Raw genomic sequence first — 13182 nt, 5'->3', positions numbered from 1 at the left:
TGTGATTCGTTGTTGTCATTTTGAGTTCGTTGAAATTATCGAAGTTTGAGGTACCGCTACTTCTTTAATGGTTAATCCGTTTTATCTTGGGAGGAATTAATCTGCAACCTCGGGTACTTGAGGGGATTAAATTTCTTAAGGACACACAGTGGGTTCTGTGGACTCGGATAGTTCTTTGTGTTTTTCTTTTCATCTTTTATTATTTCTGGTTTGCTAATCTGAATACAGGAGATAACAACTTTTAGACTTTTTAGTATATATATCTATTCTAGTCTAAATTAGTCCAAATAGCGTACATCTAGAAGTATTTGCCTTACGTCCTTGAATTATTTTATATATGAATGAACTAAAATTCAACTAAGTCGATAAGAAAATTAACTTTGAAAAAACAATTTTTGCCTCGAAAATTACCTAACGAAAAAGAGTCGATGCAACGCCGAAAAAACACCAGACAAACTCACCAAACATTTAGACTTTTTAGTATATACATCTATTCTAGTCTAAATTAATCCAAATACTATTAGCAACTCCTTTTCTGAAAAGTTGACTATTTGACTCTTCAAAGTCTTCGTCACTCTGCTTATTGAAAATAAAATCTTCACCAACTTTTTCTCTTTAATTGATCTTTAAACTTATATCTTTAAAGTTACACATAAGTTTTAAATTAAATATAAGTTTTCGTGAACGTTTGATTATGAATTATTTTTTTAAAATACTTTATTTAAAATTTCAAACTCGAATTCATAAAGTTCACAATTTGAATTTACCTCATACTTTGCAAGATAAAAAAAAATTAAACTACCCTCTCAAACTAGTAGTGATGGAGGTGTTGGTGCTGGTGGTGATAATGATAGTGGCGGCATAGATATGAAATTATACTTGCACACTCATTACTATGTGAAACTAAATGAGTTTTTTATTATAAATAAGTGAGAATTATATATGGTTGGTGTTTGGATTGGAAAAAATAACGAATGCGGATTTCGAATTTGAAATTTATAAAGTTTTATATTAATTTTAAATTAATGCAATATTATTAGATTCTCGTGAACCTATATATTGTATTTTAAATGCACTTCCGGAAAAAAAAAATTGGAAGGGAAATATACTAGAATACTTGAAAAAATATTTGGAAGGGAAATATACTAGAATACTTGCAATTAAGAGGTAAATATGGTGTTTGAAAATTCTATTATTTGAATTAGTCATGAAATATAACATATGTTAAACTAAGAAATTATATGTATATTGAGTATGTAATCATCCTATGTAGAAGTCTAAGAGTTAGATATACGAGTGATGTAACAAAATTTACTAAGGAAAAACGTGCAAGACATAAGTTATGCCTTATAAGATATAAATTCATTTTCGGAACATAATGTTTTAAAAAATTCTCTAAATTTGCCTTGTAAATTGGATATTATACACCTTATGTCGAACACGACATTATAATTAGATCATAGTTAAGAGTACTTTGACTCATCATTTTTTATTAAATAAAAATTAAAGTTCACCCTAAAATAGAGGTCGTTCATGCAAAAACATGATATAAGTACGTATTACAAAGGAAAACGATTCATCCAACTATAGACAAATCCAAACATAAACATAATATTACCACATAGTGCGGTCTAAAATGTTGCCTTTGGCCAATCATATCATGGTGGATAACTTTTTGATGATGTTGGTGGTGGTGGTGGTGATTTTGGTAGTGGCCGCTTCCAACGAATTCTCAAATTAGAATTTGGTGGTGACGGTGTTGGTACTCTTCCTCCACCCTTACTCCTATCCAAATAGTTTAGCCCTCCGGCTACGTCCACCTTGTCTTGAGAATTAAACAATTCATCATAGGAAAATCGCGATAGAGACCTTGCTTCCACACTATGAATGACTAATTCATGGATGAACAAAAATATTAGTAGACATGAAATTATATGTGCCTTCATAATTGTGAGAACTATTGTAAAATTAAAGGAATGTCCCTTTGCTCACTTTTTTGTCATTTTAATTAGTTTATTACAACTTGTGAATATATAGTGGACTCTAATATTATTTTTTCATTTTCCAGAGGATTATTTAATTGATAATGGAAATGTCAAAATAACGCGTTAACAAATTTCTTTGCTTCTTTACTTGTTATAGTCATGGTAGATTTCACACTATAATTTTGGAAAAACTTGACAATTAAGAGAGGGATGGAGGGACATAAATGTTGAAGAGTCACGTTTTGAACGTTCGATGAAAAAGGGATGGATGGTTTCGTCTTGGACAATTCCTTCCTTTCGAGTTGAGTTAAATTCGAGATTTATTTTTTTAACAAGAACTAATTATCGATGAACTATCTAGAATGTGTTTGTATGGAGGAAATTTCTTTTAAAAAATGATTTCCAATTTTTACTTTTGTTTTAAAGATAAAATAAGTTCTTTAAAATTCAAGAAAACGACTTTATTAGTCAAAATAAAAAAATAATTTTAATAAATGACATTCTGCATTAATTGTCTTGTTCCCACGCCCCACCCAACCCACCCCGTCCTGACCCCAAAACCAACCCCAACCCTCCCGCTCATAGTGTTTCCCTAAATTATGTTTAAATGTTTTTGGGATAAAATTCTATACATATTTTTCAATCTGTACCAAGTTTTATTGTAGTATTTCAAAGCCATGGAATATATTAAGTACTTTAATTTTTGAAAAACAAAACATAACAATTATGTTGGAGCAAAAGAAATATCATGGTTTTAAGGGACTTAGCTACCTCTTGAATATTGACAAAGACCTCAATTTCAACAAAAGAATGGCAAAGACGTTATAGCCAAACAATAAATGTACAATATCGTATATAAAAATACCTTTGAAAATATTGATCATCTCAATTAATATTACAAATTATATATCTCACTCCCATAGTTTATTCAATTACAGAATAAATACAGACATAAACACATATACATATATATAAATATATATACCGCACAAATCTAGTATCATCCCGATCTAGCTTGGTGATGCTGGTGGTGGTGGCGATGGAAGAGGATTCCAACGAATTTTCAAATTAGGATTTGGTGGTGACGGTGTTGGTACTCTTCCTCCACCATTACTCCTATCTAAATTTCTTAGCTCTCTAGCCACCTTATAATGTTGAGAATTAAACAATTCATTGTAGGAAAATTGGTTTGCTTCCACATAAAGGCTACTAGATGATTTGTCCACCATGACTAATAATTCATCATAGATCGATGAACAAAGATATATTAGTAGACATAAAATAATTATATGTATCTTCATCCTCCCAAATATTATGAACTACTAAAGGAATATAATGTCCCTTTGCTACAACTTGTGAATATATATAATTAGTCAGTGTATCATACTTTTGTTCATTTAATGGAAAACTTAGTCGAAATACCGCGTTAACAAAATTCTTTGATTTTGACTTTATTACTTGTTAGTATTGTAAGACACTCTTGTTTGTCATAGTTTATTTCACACCTTAATAGATTGGACAAAAATGTCAATAGAGTGATATAACTATCAAGATAGGAAGGGGTACGATAAAAAATGTTTATTTATTTTAAATTTGTTTTATGATGTTTAGTAAGTAGCAAAAGAAATATTTTATTTAGGAATATTTATACATAATCTAGAAAAAAAAATATGAAAGTGGGTTGAAGAGTGGAAGGGCGGATCAGGAATGGGACGATGGTGTGGTCATAGGGTGGGGTTTGAAGGGGGTAGGAGGAGACAATGAGCTTAAAATGTTGTTTATGCAACTTTTTATTATTATTATTTTTATTAAATAATTATTTTTAAAAAATTTTAAGAAATTTATTCTCCTAAAAATCAATCAAATATAAAATAAAAAATAGAAATGGCACATACTAGAGAAACATAAGTTAATTTTAAAATTTTGACTTTTAAATAGTATCTTCAGACACTAGTTTAATTTGTCACTATGACTTCCTAAATAATCAAGTGTTAATTTATTCACCACTAAGGAGTAAGGACTATTCTAAATATAATTATGTTCTATAGCAAGAGACAAAATTATAACATACATTTTTATAAACTGATAAAAATTAGAATTTATCGATACCTAAAAATTGAAAGTTTTATTACAAACCCTTCCTCCAAAAATCAAAATACAAGCACTCATACAAAAAGAAACAAAACAAAACCAATTAATAGCTACTAAAAAAACACAATAATTGAACCTACAAGCTTCAAATCCTGATTTCACCTCTCTGAACCATGGGACTATTAACAGCATAGTGGCGATGAGCATGGTGGACTATGGGTAGCATCTTGTTGAAGCTTGCGGATAGAGATGGAACAGAATTCGAAGTTTATTAAACTTGTTATCTCGTCTTAGTTACTGAAATCACAATTAAATACTTATACACATGTTCAATATATTATGTAATACAAATACAATATCTTAACAAAACTATTGAGTTCATTTGAATCTATACCTAATACTGTATCTCCGACCCTGGTGGTGGAGGTTGATCAAGAGGAGGAGGGGGACTCCAATGAATTTCCACATTAGGTTTTGGTGGTGATGGTTTTGGTATGATTCTTCTCTTTAAACCTCTTAGCTCTCTAGCCACCATGTGTTGATGAGATTTAAACAATTCATTATAGGAAGAATATTGAAGGGACCTTGCTTCACCACAAAGGCTACTAGAAAATTCATGGATGAACAAAAATATCAATAGACATGAAACTATAATAGTTGGCCTCATAATTCTTTCAAAAAGAATTGTAGTGTGAAACTAATGAGTTTTCTGAAAATTATAAGTGAGAATTATGTATTGGTGTTTGGTGAAAAGAATTATGGATCACTTATTGCATTTTCTTTTCTCTTCAGCCTTTTTATTATTTAATTACAACTTGTAAATATAATTGTCTATATTTTTGTTTGTTGTCATGTGTATATTTCAAGATAGTCAATATATACCGCGTTATTACTTCTTGATATTAAAGGAATATTTAAATTAGTCCAACAAAGTTTTATTGTATTTGACATCTCTTTTTACATATATGAGTGTGTTTGGTACTCCTATTTATAATTTGATATACGGAAAAGGGTCAAAATTGCTCCTGAACTATGTGAAATAGATCACTTATATACTTCGTTATATTTTGGGATAAAAAATGCCCCTGTTGTTATATTTTGGGATCAATCCATGTGGGACTAATCCTTCTACCTAAACGTTGCCAACTAGGATTCACTACAAAAGAACTAGACCTTTAGCTGCGACAACAGTCGCCACAAAAGCCCAGAAAATCGTCACTAAAGTTTTTTAACATTAAATTCTAATTTTGTGTTATTTTCGTCACTGTTTTAAAAAAAAACAAAAATGATATCGATTAATTAGGAGTTTGAAGACACTGTATGTTTTATTTTTATTTCATATGTAAATGTATGAAATGTACAATGATGCATTATATAGTAGGAGATTTGAATCGAGAAGTAATTTTGATGATTTTTCGTAATAATATTGGATGTTTTTAATATTGATATTGCAAGTTATTTATTTTAGAAAATTAGGTTGCAATCGAAATTATTATCATTTTTTTGTTGAAAAAATAAGTTTTACTAGCGAATGGTTGTTGGAGCCTTAGTTGCCACTAAAAATCACTCATAACCTTTAGTGGCAATATTTTGGGATTTTGTGGCGACTTTATCGCCACTAAAGGTCAAGTTCTTTTGTAGTGAATCTTAGTTGGCAATGCTTAGGTGGAGGGATTAGTCCCATGTGGCTTGTCACGTCACTAATAATTTGGGGTGTTAACTCTTAAGGGTATTTGTCGTCTCCTGGGATAGCGGTGAGGGTATTTTTGATCCCAAAATGTAATGGAGGGTATAAGTGGTCTATTTCACATAGTTAGGGACAATTTTGACCAGTGGCGGAGTCAGACATTTTATGAAGGGTGTGCAAAATTTTAAAAAGTTACCAACAAAATATTTAGTGAGTTTTGACTAATAAAAAATGATGTTAAAAACTTAAAGGAGCCAAGAATCGAACCTCCGACCAAAAGCCATGAAGCTTGTAATGTGCTCTTTATCACTAAGCCAAAAGGCTCTAATTATGTCAAGTGGTGTGCAAACTTATGTATATATTTACAATTTCATTAATTTGACCTATATATACGGTATAATTTTCCGGCGAAGGGTGTTCACCTGCACACCCATCATAAGTTGTAGCTCCGCCCCTGATTTTGACCCTTTTCCGTTTGATATATAAACATAAAATATTATCTTTAAGAGTATATCTTGATGTATACTCAAGTATATAACAAATTAAAAAAATTGCGATAATTATTTAACAACAGTAATAAATATGAATATTTTATATAAATGACAACAAGAACGTTAGCGACTTTAGATATGATGACATAATTTAATTGTTGTTGCTAAATATTTTTACGACAATTAATATTATCGCTAAAAAGAAATATTATTACCCCTAAATATCTCTTTTGTTATAATTGATGACTATACAAATAAAGTGAGGCGATATTGGAATTGGAGATGACGCCAGATTATATAGTATGTAGCCATTTGATTACTGATTCATCTGAATTTATAACTCTCTACTCAAAATAGAAATATATATCGAAAAAAGTTTATTACAATTTACATTTGTCGAGTCTTATCAGAGTTGTTTAATTTTCGTTGTATACGTAGTAAACTGAAATTTTTTGCCACGTAATGGATAGTCAAATTTTAAGAAAGTTTTCAACCTTTGCGGCATATAAAAAGAAAAAAAATACAATTTGGAGTATAGTACATTTTTCAAAAGGAAATTTTAATTAAAGTAGAGAAATTCTAAGTCAAAAGTAGACTTTGGAACATTGAACATATTCATCATTAATTTTATTTTTATTTAATAATAATTTTCAAAAATATTTATTAGATAAAGTTTGGGGCTAATATTTACAACTTCTTCTTTTTTATAGTTAAAGTTAATATAATATCTCTTTTTTGTAATATCTCTATTTTTAAATCTAGCTAGTTTGACTTACAAGAGCAAATTGTTTTTATTAACACTGCTATTAATTTCCACCTCACCTAACTTCCAACTATGAAGCTCATGACATATTCTAAGCTAATTTGTCAACATTATTCTCATAGTTTATCTTCTCGTGTTTGAAGGCGAAATTAAAATTTGAAGTTTATAAATTTTATATTTATTATGAAATTCAAATTTTATTTTGATTAACTATTGTTGAAAAGTATGTGATTATCTTATTTCAAAGCAAGTTTATATCAGAGTGGGTAGAAGTTTTGAAATCGAATTTCACGGATACTTATTATCAAAAAAAAAATATCCTTGTTTGGCTCATGAAAAAAGAATCAAACATGTATCTGGAACGTATTGAGAATATAATTAAGTAAATAAAAGTGTGCTCTTGCTTACATCTTCAAGCATATAGATCTAGGTCCTGCGATCAAATCTCATAGCCCCGGTACTCAATATCAAAACTAATTTCAAATGTTTGATCCATGAAAAAATAATCAAGTCGGCACTTGAATGGCTTATATTAAGAATATAATTAAGTGGAGAGAGGTTTTGAAAATACCCTTGAACTTGATGTAAATTATTAGTTTTGTCCCCGAACTATTGACAGTCTTAAAAACACCCCTCTACTCAACTAACTAAATTTAGATACACCGCCGATCTGCCACTTGACATAGCAAGTGGTCACAAACTATCGTAGGAGCATGAGACTCTTAATAAATTTAAAAAAATAGAGAAGTGTTGAAAACACCCTTAAACTTGTCGAGAATTTAAATATGTATTTCACTCATGTTGCAAGATTGAGGGTTTATTAAATTTTAATTAGTCGAGTAAAAGAGTGTTTATAAGGCTATCAATAGTTCGAAAATGAAACTAGTAATTCACTCCGAGTTTAAGGATATTTTCAATACTTCTCTTAAGTAAATAAAAATATAATATGATCTCTCTAATAGTTTATTCTAATATAAATACAATATCTAAACAAAAGTTATTGAATTCCTACGTATCCTTGCCTAATATTATAGCTCCACCTCTTCTAGTAGGTCACTATGAAAATAGCTCTCCACTTTATTTTGCTTCTTTTGATTCAAGATTTTTCTTCCTCGTGGAAATTGTGCAACATAAACAAGAAGCCCTTGGGTCCTGCAGTTGTGTTTGGCCGTCGACCACCTTACCGGCCACCACCGTCTCCGAAACCTAATCCACCAATACGTACTTATAAGCCACCACCATCACCGCTGCCTCCACCACCACCGTTGTATTCGCTCGTAACGCCATCGGCACCTTATCCCTAGCTAGGTCATCTTTAATATGATTACTTAATCGTGTATGTATATGATCATACACTAGTTATTGTTTTGATATTTAAATTTGAATAAACTAATGTGTATGTCGATCTGTTTATGAGATAAGATCAAAAATAAAGATTTCAGGGCTTTGTTATATTCTGATGAGAATTATTTGTATTTTTTCTCAATTTATATTATTGTGTATCGATTGTACGTCTCAAAATGTTATATACTATTTGTTGATGATATTTATTTTTTAAAATCATATAGCTGAAATGGAGGTGTACGTTATCGATGTTATATATATGATAGAACTTAGAAACATACTTATCAAAGTGAAAGATAAGTTATATTGAACAATTATATGATCAATTATATATATGGTGGTCAATTGTTAGGTTACAATGCAAAGATACGAATGCTAAAATAGATATCATTTCATACAAAATTAGATAACTAAGATTAAAATGATTACATTCTCAGGAAGCTATAAGTAGCACACATTGAATCTAAAATATGAGTGATCGTCATTTGAATATTCTGAACATGTCTTGTGTCGACCTACAAACTGATTCATAACTATGAAAATTGTAAGTGATCGATCAAGGTGTTAAAAGGATATAGAATAAATCTATAATCACGTAAAAGAAAATTGTCTCGATAGACCTATAAATCGTTGATATCAATGCAAGACTTAAATATAAAGATAAAAAACAACAAAATAAAAAGATCCATATAGGTGCATGTGATATCTACTCATTATTAATTGGTGTACTCCTAATTATTACAAGGATTTATTAATAGGTGTCTCATTTGAGTGATTGAGTCAATGTCACAAAATAATTATTAGTGACATAGTTGTCCCTTTTGTCGTTAAAATTAAAGCTTAACCAATAGATTCAAAATCTCTCTTTTTAACAAAAATGGGTGACTATGATCGATCGAGCAAAAGAGCTTAAGGCCTTCGATGACATAAAAGCTGGCAAAAAAGGACTGATCGATTCGGAAATAGTTTATATTCCCAAAATCTTTATTACATCAGTTAAAATAGTAATGAGTTCAATGCTAAGAATTTTAATTTAAGTTCAAATATAGTTAAAACGTTCAAATTCTGACTATATATGTCGAGGGTATAAATAAGAGACGATTTTCAAGTAGGAGAATTGTTGAAGAGGTAGGTGAAGTAGGTAAGAAAAAAGAGATAGGAACTCCTAGAAAGTGATAAAAAGAAATTGAAAAAAAAAACTATTATTTCTAATATAACCTTAGATCTAATTAAACAATCTCACATTTAATTATCCTTTTCCAACTAATCAAACGACCCCTTAATTAAATACTCCCCCTTTCATTTTATGCAAAACCCTTTTCTTTTAACTTCGTCCAATAAAAAATGTCACCTTACTATAATTATAAAAAAAATAGACTTTAAAAATTCTCCTTTTACTTTGAAATGATTTACAATCTCACAATTATGTAAGGATTGTTTCAGACCATAAATTTGAAAAGTTTTTTTTTTTTTTAATATTATGTCAAATCAAATGCTGCCATGAAACGTCAGAAATTTTTTCTTGGCCAACAAGTCCAAAGAGCTTAAATAATTTTAAAATATGTTACATGTGTCTCATTCGAATCAACGTGTAAAAAGAAAATTTGACACATGCTTTGTCCTTTTTGCCTTCGCTTATCTTATACTCCTATTTTTAGATCTACATCTACAAAATAATTAAAAGCTTAATACATTCACTAACTTTTTGGAAGAAAAAAAATATGGTAGACAATAATCGAGCAAAAGAGCTCAAGGCCTTCGATGACTCGAAGGCTGGTGTAAAAGGACTAGTCGATTCAGGGATAGTTCATATTCCCGAGATCTTTGTTACACCATCCGTAACAGAAAATGAATTCAGTGCTGAGAATCTTAATTCTTGTTCAGATGCAGTCAACGCTCAAATCCCGATTATAGATATCGAGGGTATAAATGAAGACGATTTTCGACGTAGAAGAATTGTTGAAGAGGTAGGTGAGGCATGTAAAACTTGGGGATTTTTTCAAGTTGTGAATCATGGTGTACCTCAACATGTTATGGATGAGATGATTGGTGGAATTAGAAGTTTTCATGAGCAACCAAATGATATAAAAAGGGAGTTTTACTCGATGGATCCTATGAAGAAGGTGATGTTTAATAGTAATTTTGATCTTTATCAAGCTCAGGTTGCCAATTGGAGGGATACTCTAGCTTGTCTCATGGCTCCTAATCCTCCTACTAATGATGAATTACCACAAGCATGCAGGTAATTTTCTACTAATTATACCTTCTTTGTTATTTATTGTAATATCAGTTGTCAACGTGAGATATTTTGTGCATTGACTATATTTTCTGGGGGTAAAACTTCAGCAAAAGTGTTTATTTTTTGGAACTTCTAAGGAAATTCGTAGTTACTATTCTTTGGATACATACTGGATAAACGTAAACCCCTCTTGTGCAATAGCTCGCAAACCACACATTTCTGACTTTTTTTTGTCCTTTTGTTAGGGAAGAATTACTTCAATATTCTCAACATGTTAGAAAGTTGGGCCATACAATATTTGAGTTACTAGCAGAGGCACTTGGGCTTAAGCCCAATCACTTATTGGACATGGACTGTGCAAAAGGCCAATTCATAATTAGTCATTACTATCCACCTTGTCCTGAGCCCAATAAGACTCTTGGAATCACTAAACATACTGACCCAAATTTCTTCACAATTCTTCTACAAGATCAAATTGGTGGCCTTCAAATTAATCACCAAAATCAATGGATTGATATTCATCCTGTGACTGGAGCTCTAGTTATCAATCTTGGTGACCTTTTGCAGGTAAGTATATCTAGTCGGACAGATTTACTGTTTACTTTTTTAAGTTGGTATACATAGATCTTCATACATATTATACATGAATTATACATTCACTGACTTTTTTACAGGTAGTATATCTAAAACAAATTACATATGTCTAGTCACTAGTGACATGGACTGTAGAGTGTTGGTAGTGAGCTCGATTTGACGTATTATTTCTAGCACACGCTATAAGTATATATGCGATAAATCGTGAATAATAGTATATACTATAAGGATATTTCGTGTATGGCTTAATGGTATAAGAAATCTATATTGAACAATATATATAACTTAAACTCATTTTGCAGCTTCTATCGAATGACAAGTTCAAAAGTGCTGAGCATAGAGTATTGGCAAAACATATTGGGCCAAGGATTTCAATTGCATGTTTTTTCACAACTCAACTTTTGCCATTTGATACACTTTATGGCCCAATAAAGGAATTGTTGTCTGATGAAAATCATGCTTTGTACAAAGAAACAACAATAAAAGATTATGTGTTATATTACAACTCCAAAGGACTTGGTGCTCTTCCTTCACTCCTACATTTAAAGCTCTAGGATGGAAAAGTGTATATTATTTCACTTGCAAGGCTACCATGTGTAATTCGAGTTTTTAGGGTTCGTTTGGACATGATTTGTAATAGAATACGATTTGAGATATGACGAGCTTTAATTAAGTTATCTTGTAAGTTTTTAAGATATCGTATTTAATAAAATTTTATGTCCTTGAAGGACAAGACTGCATGTAGTACACCATGATTTGAAATGAATGTTGAAATTGCTAAATTGGATAAGTCTTGAACTTTGCTAAAATATTTATGATTCTTATATGACTCCTTAACTATTTGTGAACCCGCAGCACCAGGCTCACAGAAATTTCATATGTTTACGGGCTAATTACATTCTATTTTGAAAGTTTCTTCAATTACACAAATTCTGGATTTTTCATCACTATATGATGGATACATTCACTGATTGTCCGATACAATGCAAATGATACATTACTTAATGGGAGGATGTATTCGAGAGTGGATATGGATGTATCAGAGAGGGGATTTTTGTAAAAAAAAAATTATAGAGGATTTTAGAGATTATGATATCTGAAGTTGTGTATTTATGTAATTTTTCCCATATTTAAATGTTTCTTATAAAATGTTGATTATAAAATTCAAGACATGTTTTCGATGATTATATTGTAACTCTTTTCTTTTGATTTTACACGAGACAAATTGAGATAAACTTCTATTTTGAATAGATAAAAGGGAATTGTTCAGATAATATACACCTCTCATTTTTAATCTTAAGGTTATGAATTCGAGTCATCAAAAAGTGAAACCCGAGTAAAAATATTTAAACAAAGATTATATTTTAATATATAATATAATATATAAAGTTTTGATCTAATCAAACAATTCACATTTAATCTCAAAATTATTATTCTTTGTCCCACTAATCAAAAGACCCCTTAATTAAATACTACTCTATACCGGATTACAAAGTAGATGCTTCATTTTTAAGTCAATATGACTAAATAAATTAGTCATATATTTGTCTTTTATGTCATCCCTTATATTATACTCCAATTTTAAATTAACAAAAATAAAGTTAGAGATATGGTTACGTGAGCGTAAACTAAAAATATAATTACGTGAATATAATATTCTTTGTCTCAAAAATTGTCATATTTTGTTTTTTTGGAAGGGTCAAACAAAATAAATTTTGATCGATATTTTCAAATATATTTTTTCAGTAAATTGACATGAAAAAAAAAATTATAACAAAAAGTATTTTCGTTTAAATTTGAATATATAAATTCTTATATCAAATATTAAATTAATTTTATTTCAAAAAAGTATTGATTTTCGAAAAGCAAAATACGACAACTAATTTAATTCGAGCTACAATAATTTTATGAGAATTACAATATGGGGAATCGAACCTTTACAAACAACTAAAATTGAATCAATTACGTGTGGAAATAAATAAGACATT

General features: G+C 30.0%; 1 protein-coding gene and 1 long non-coding RNA gene across 2 annotated transcripts; one reads left to right on the top strand and one right to left on the bottom strand.

Annotated features, from left to right (window-relative positions):
* Positions 1 to 4073: 4073 nt before the first annotated feature.
* On the bottom strand, positions 4074 to 4854 carry LOC107058937 (uncharacterized). Its single transcript, XR_001472408.1, has 2 exons — positions 4471 to 4854; positions 4074 to 4373 (listed from the first exon to the last, which is right to left on the bottom strand). It is a non-coding gene; the product is annotated as an uncharacterized lncRNA (long non-coding RNA).
* Positions 4855 to 9971: 5117 nt separating this feature from the next.
* On the top strand, positions 9972 to 11935 carry LOC102594662 (1-aminocyclopropane-1-carboxylate oxidase homolog 1-like). Its single transcript, XM_006366969.2, has 3 exons — positions 9972 to 10603; positions 10846 to 11167; positions 11497 to 11935. The coding sequence occupies exons 1-3, from the start codon at positions 10083 to 10085 to the stop codon at positions 11746 to 11748; spliced, it is 1095 nt and encodes a 364-aa protein (XP_006367031.1). The 5' UTR covers positions 9972 to 10082; the 3' UTR covers positions 11749 to 11935.
* Positions 11936 to 13182: the final 1247 nt, after the last annotated feature.

This window comes from Solanum tuberosum, unplaced genomic scaffold, assembly GCF_000226075.1.
Source record: "Solanum tuberosum cultivar DM 1-3 516 R44 unplaced genomic scaffold, SolTub_3.0 scf00690, whole genome shotgun sequence".
NCBI lineage: Eukaryota > Viridiplantae > Streptophyta > Magnoliopsida > Solanales > Solanaceae > Solanum > Solanum tuberosum.
The sequence above is the reverse complement of the archived record's forward strand: the minus strand, read 5'-3'. Positions and strand labels throughout refer to the sequence as shown.

Coding starts and splice junctions, on each gene's coding strand:
- LOC102594662 (XM_006366969.2), top strand. CDS start 10,083: ATGGTAGACAATAATCGAGCAAAAGAGCTCAAGGCCTTCGATGACTCG. Junction 10,604..10,845: donor GAATTACCACAAGCATGCAG/GTAATTTTCTAC, acceptor TCCTTTTGTTAG/GGAAGAATTACTTCAATATT. Junction 11,168..11,496: donor ATCTTGGTGACCTTTTGCAG/GTAAGTATATCT, acceptor CTCATTTTGCAG/CTTCTATCGAATGACAAGTT.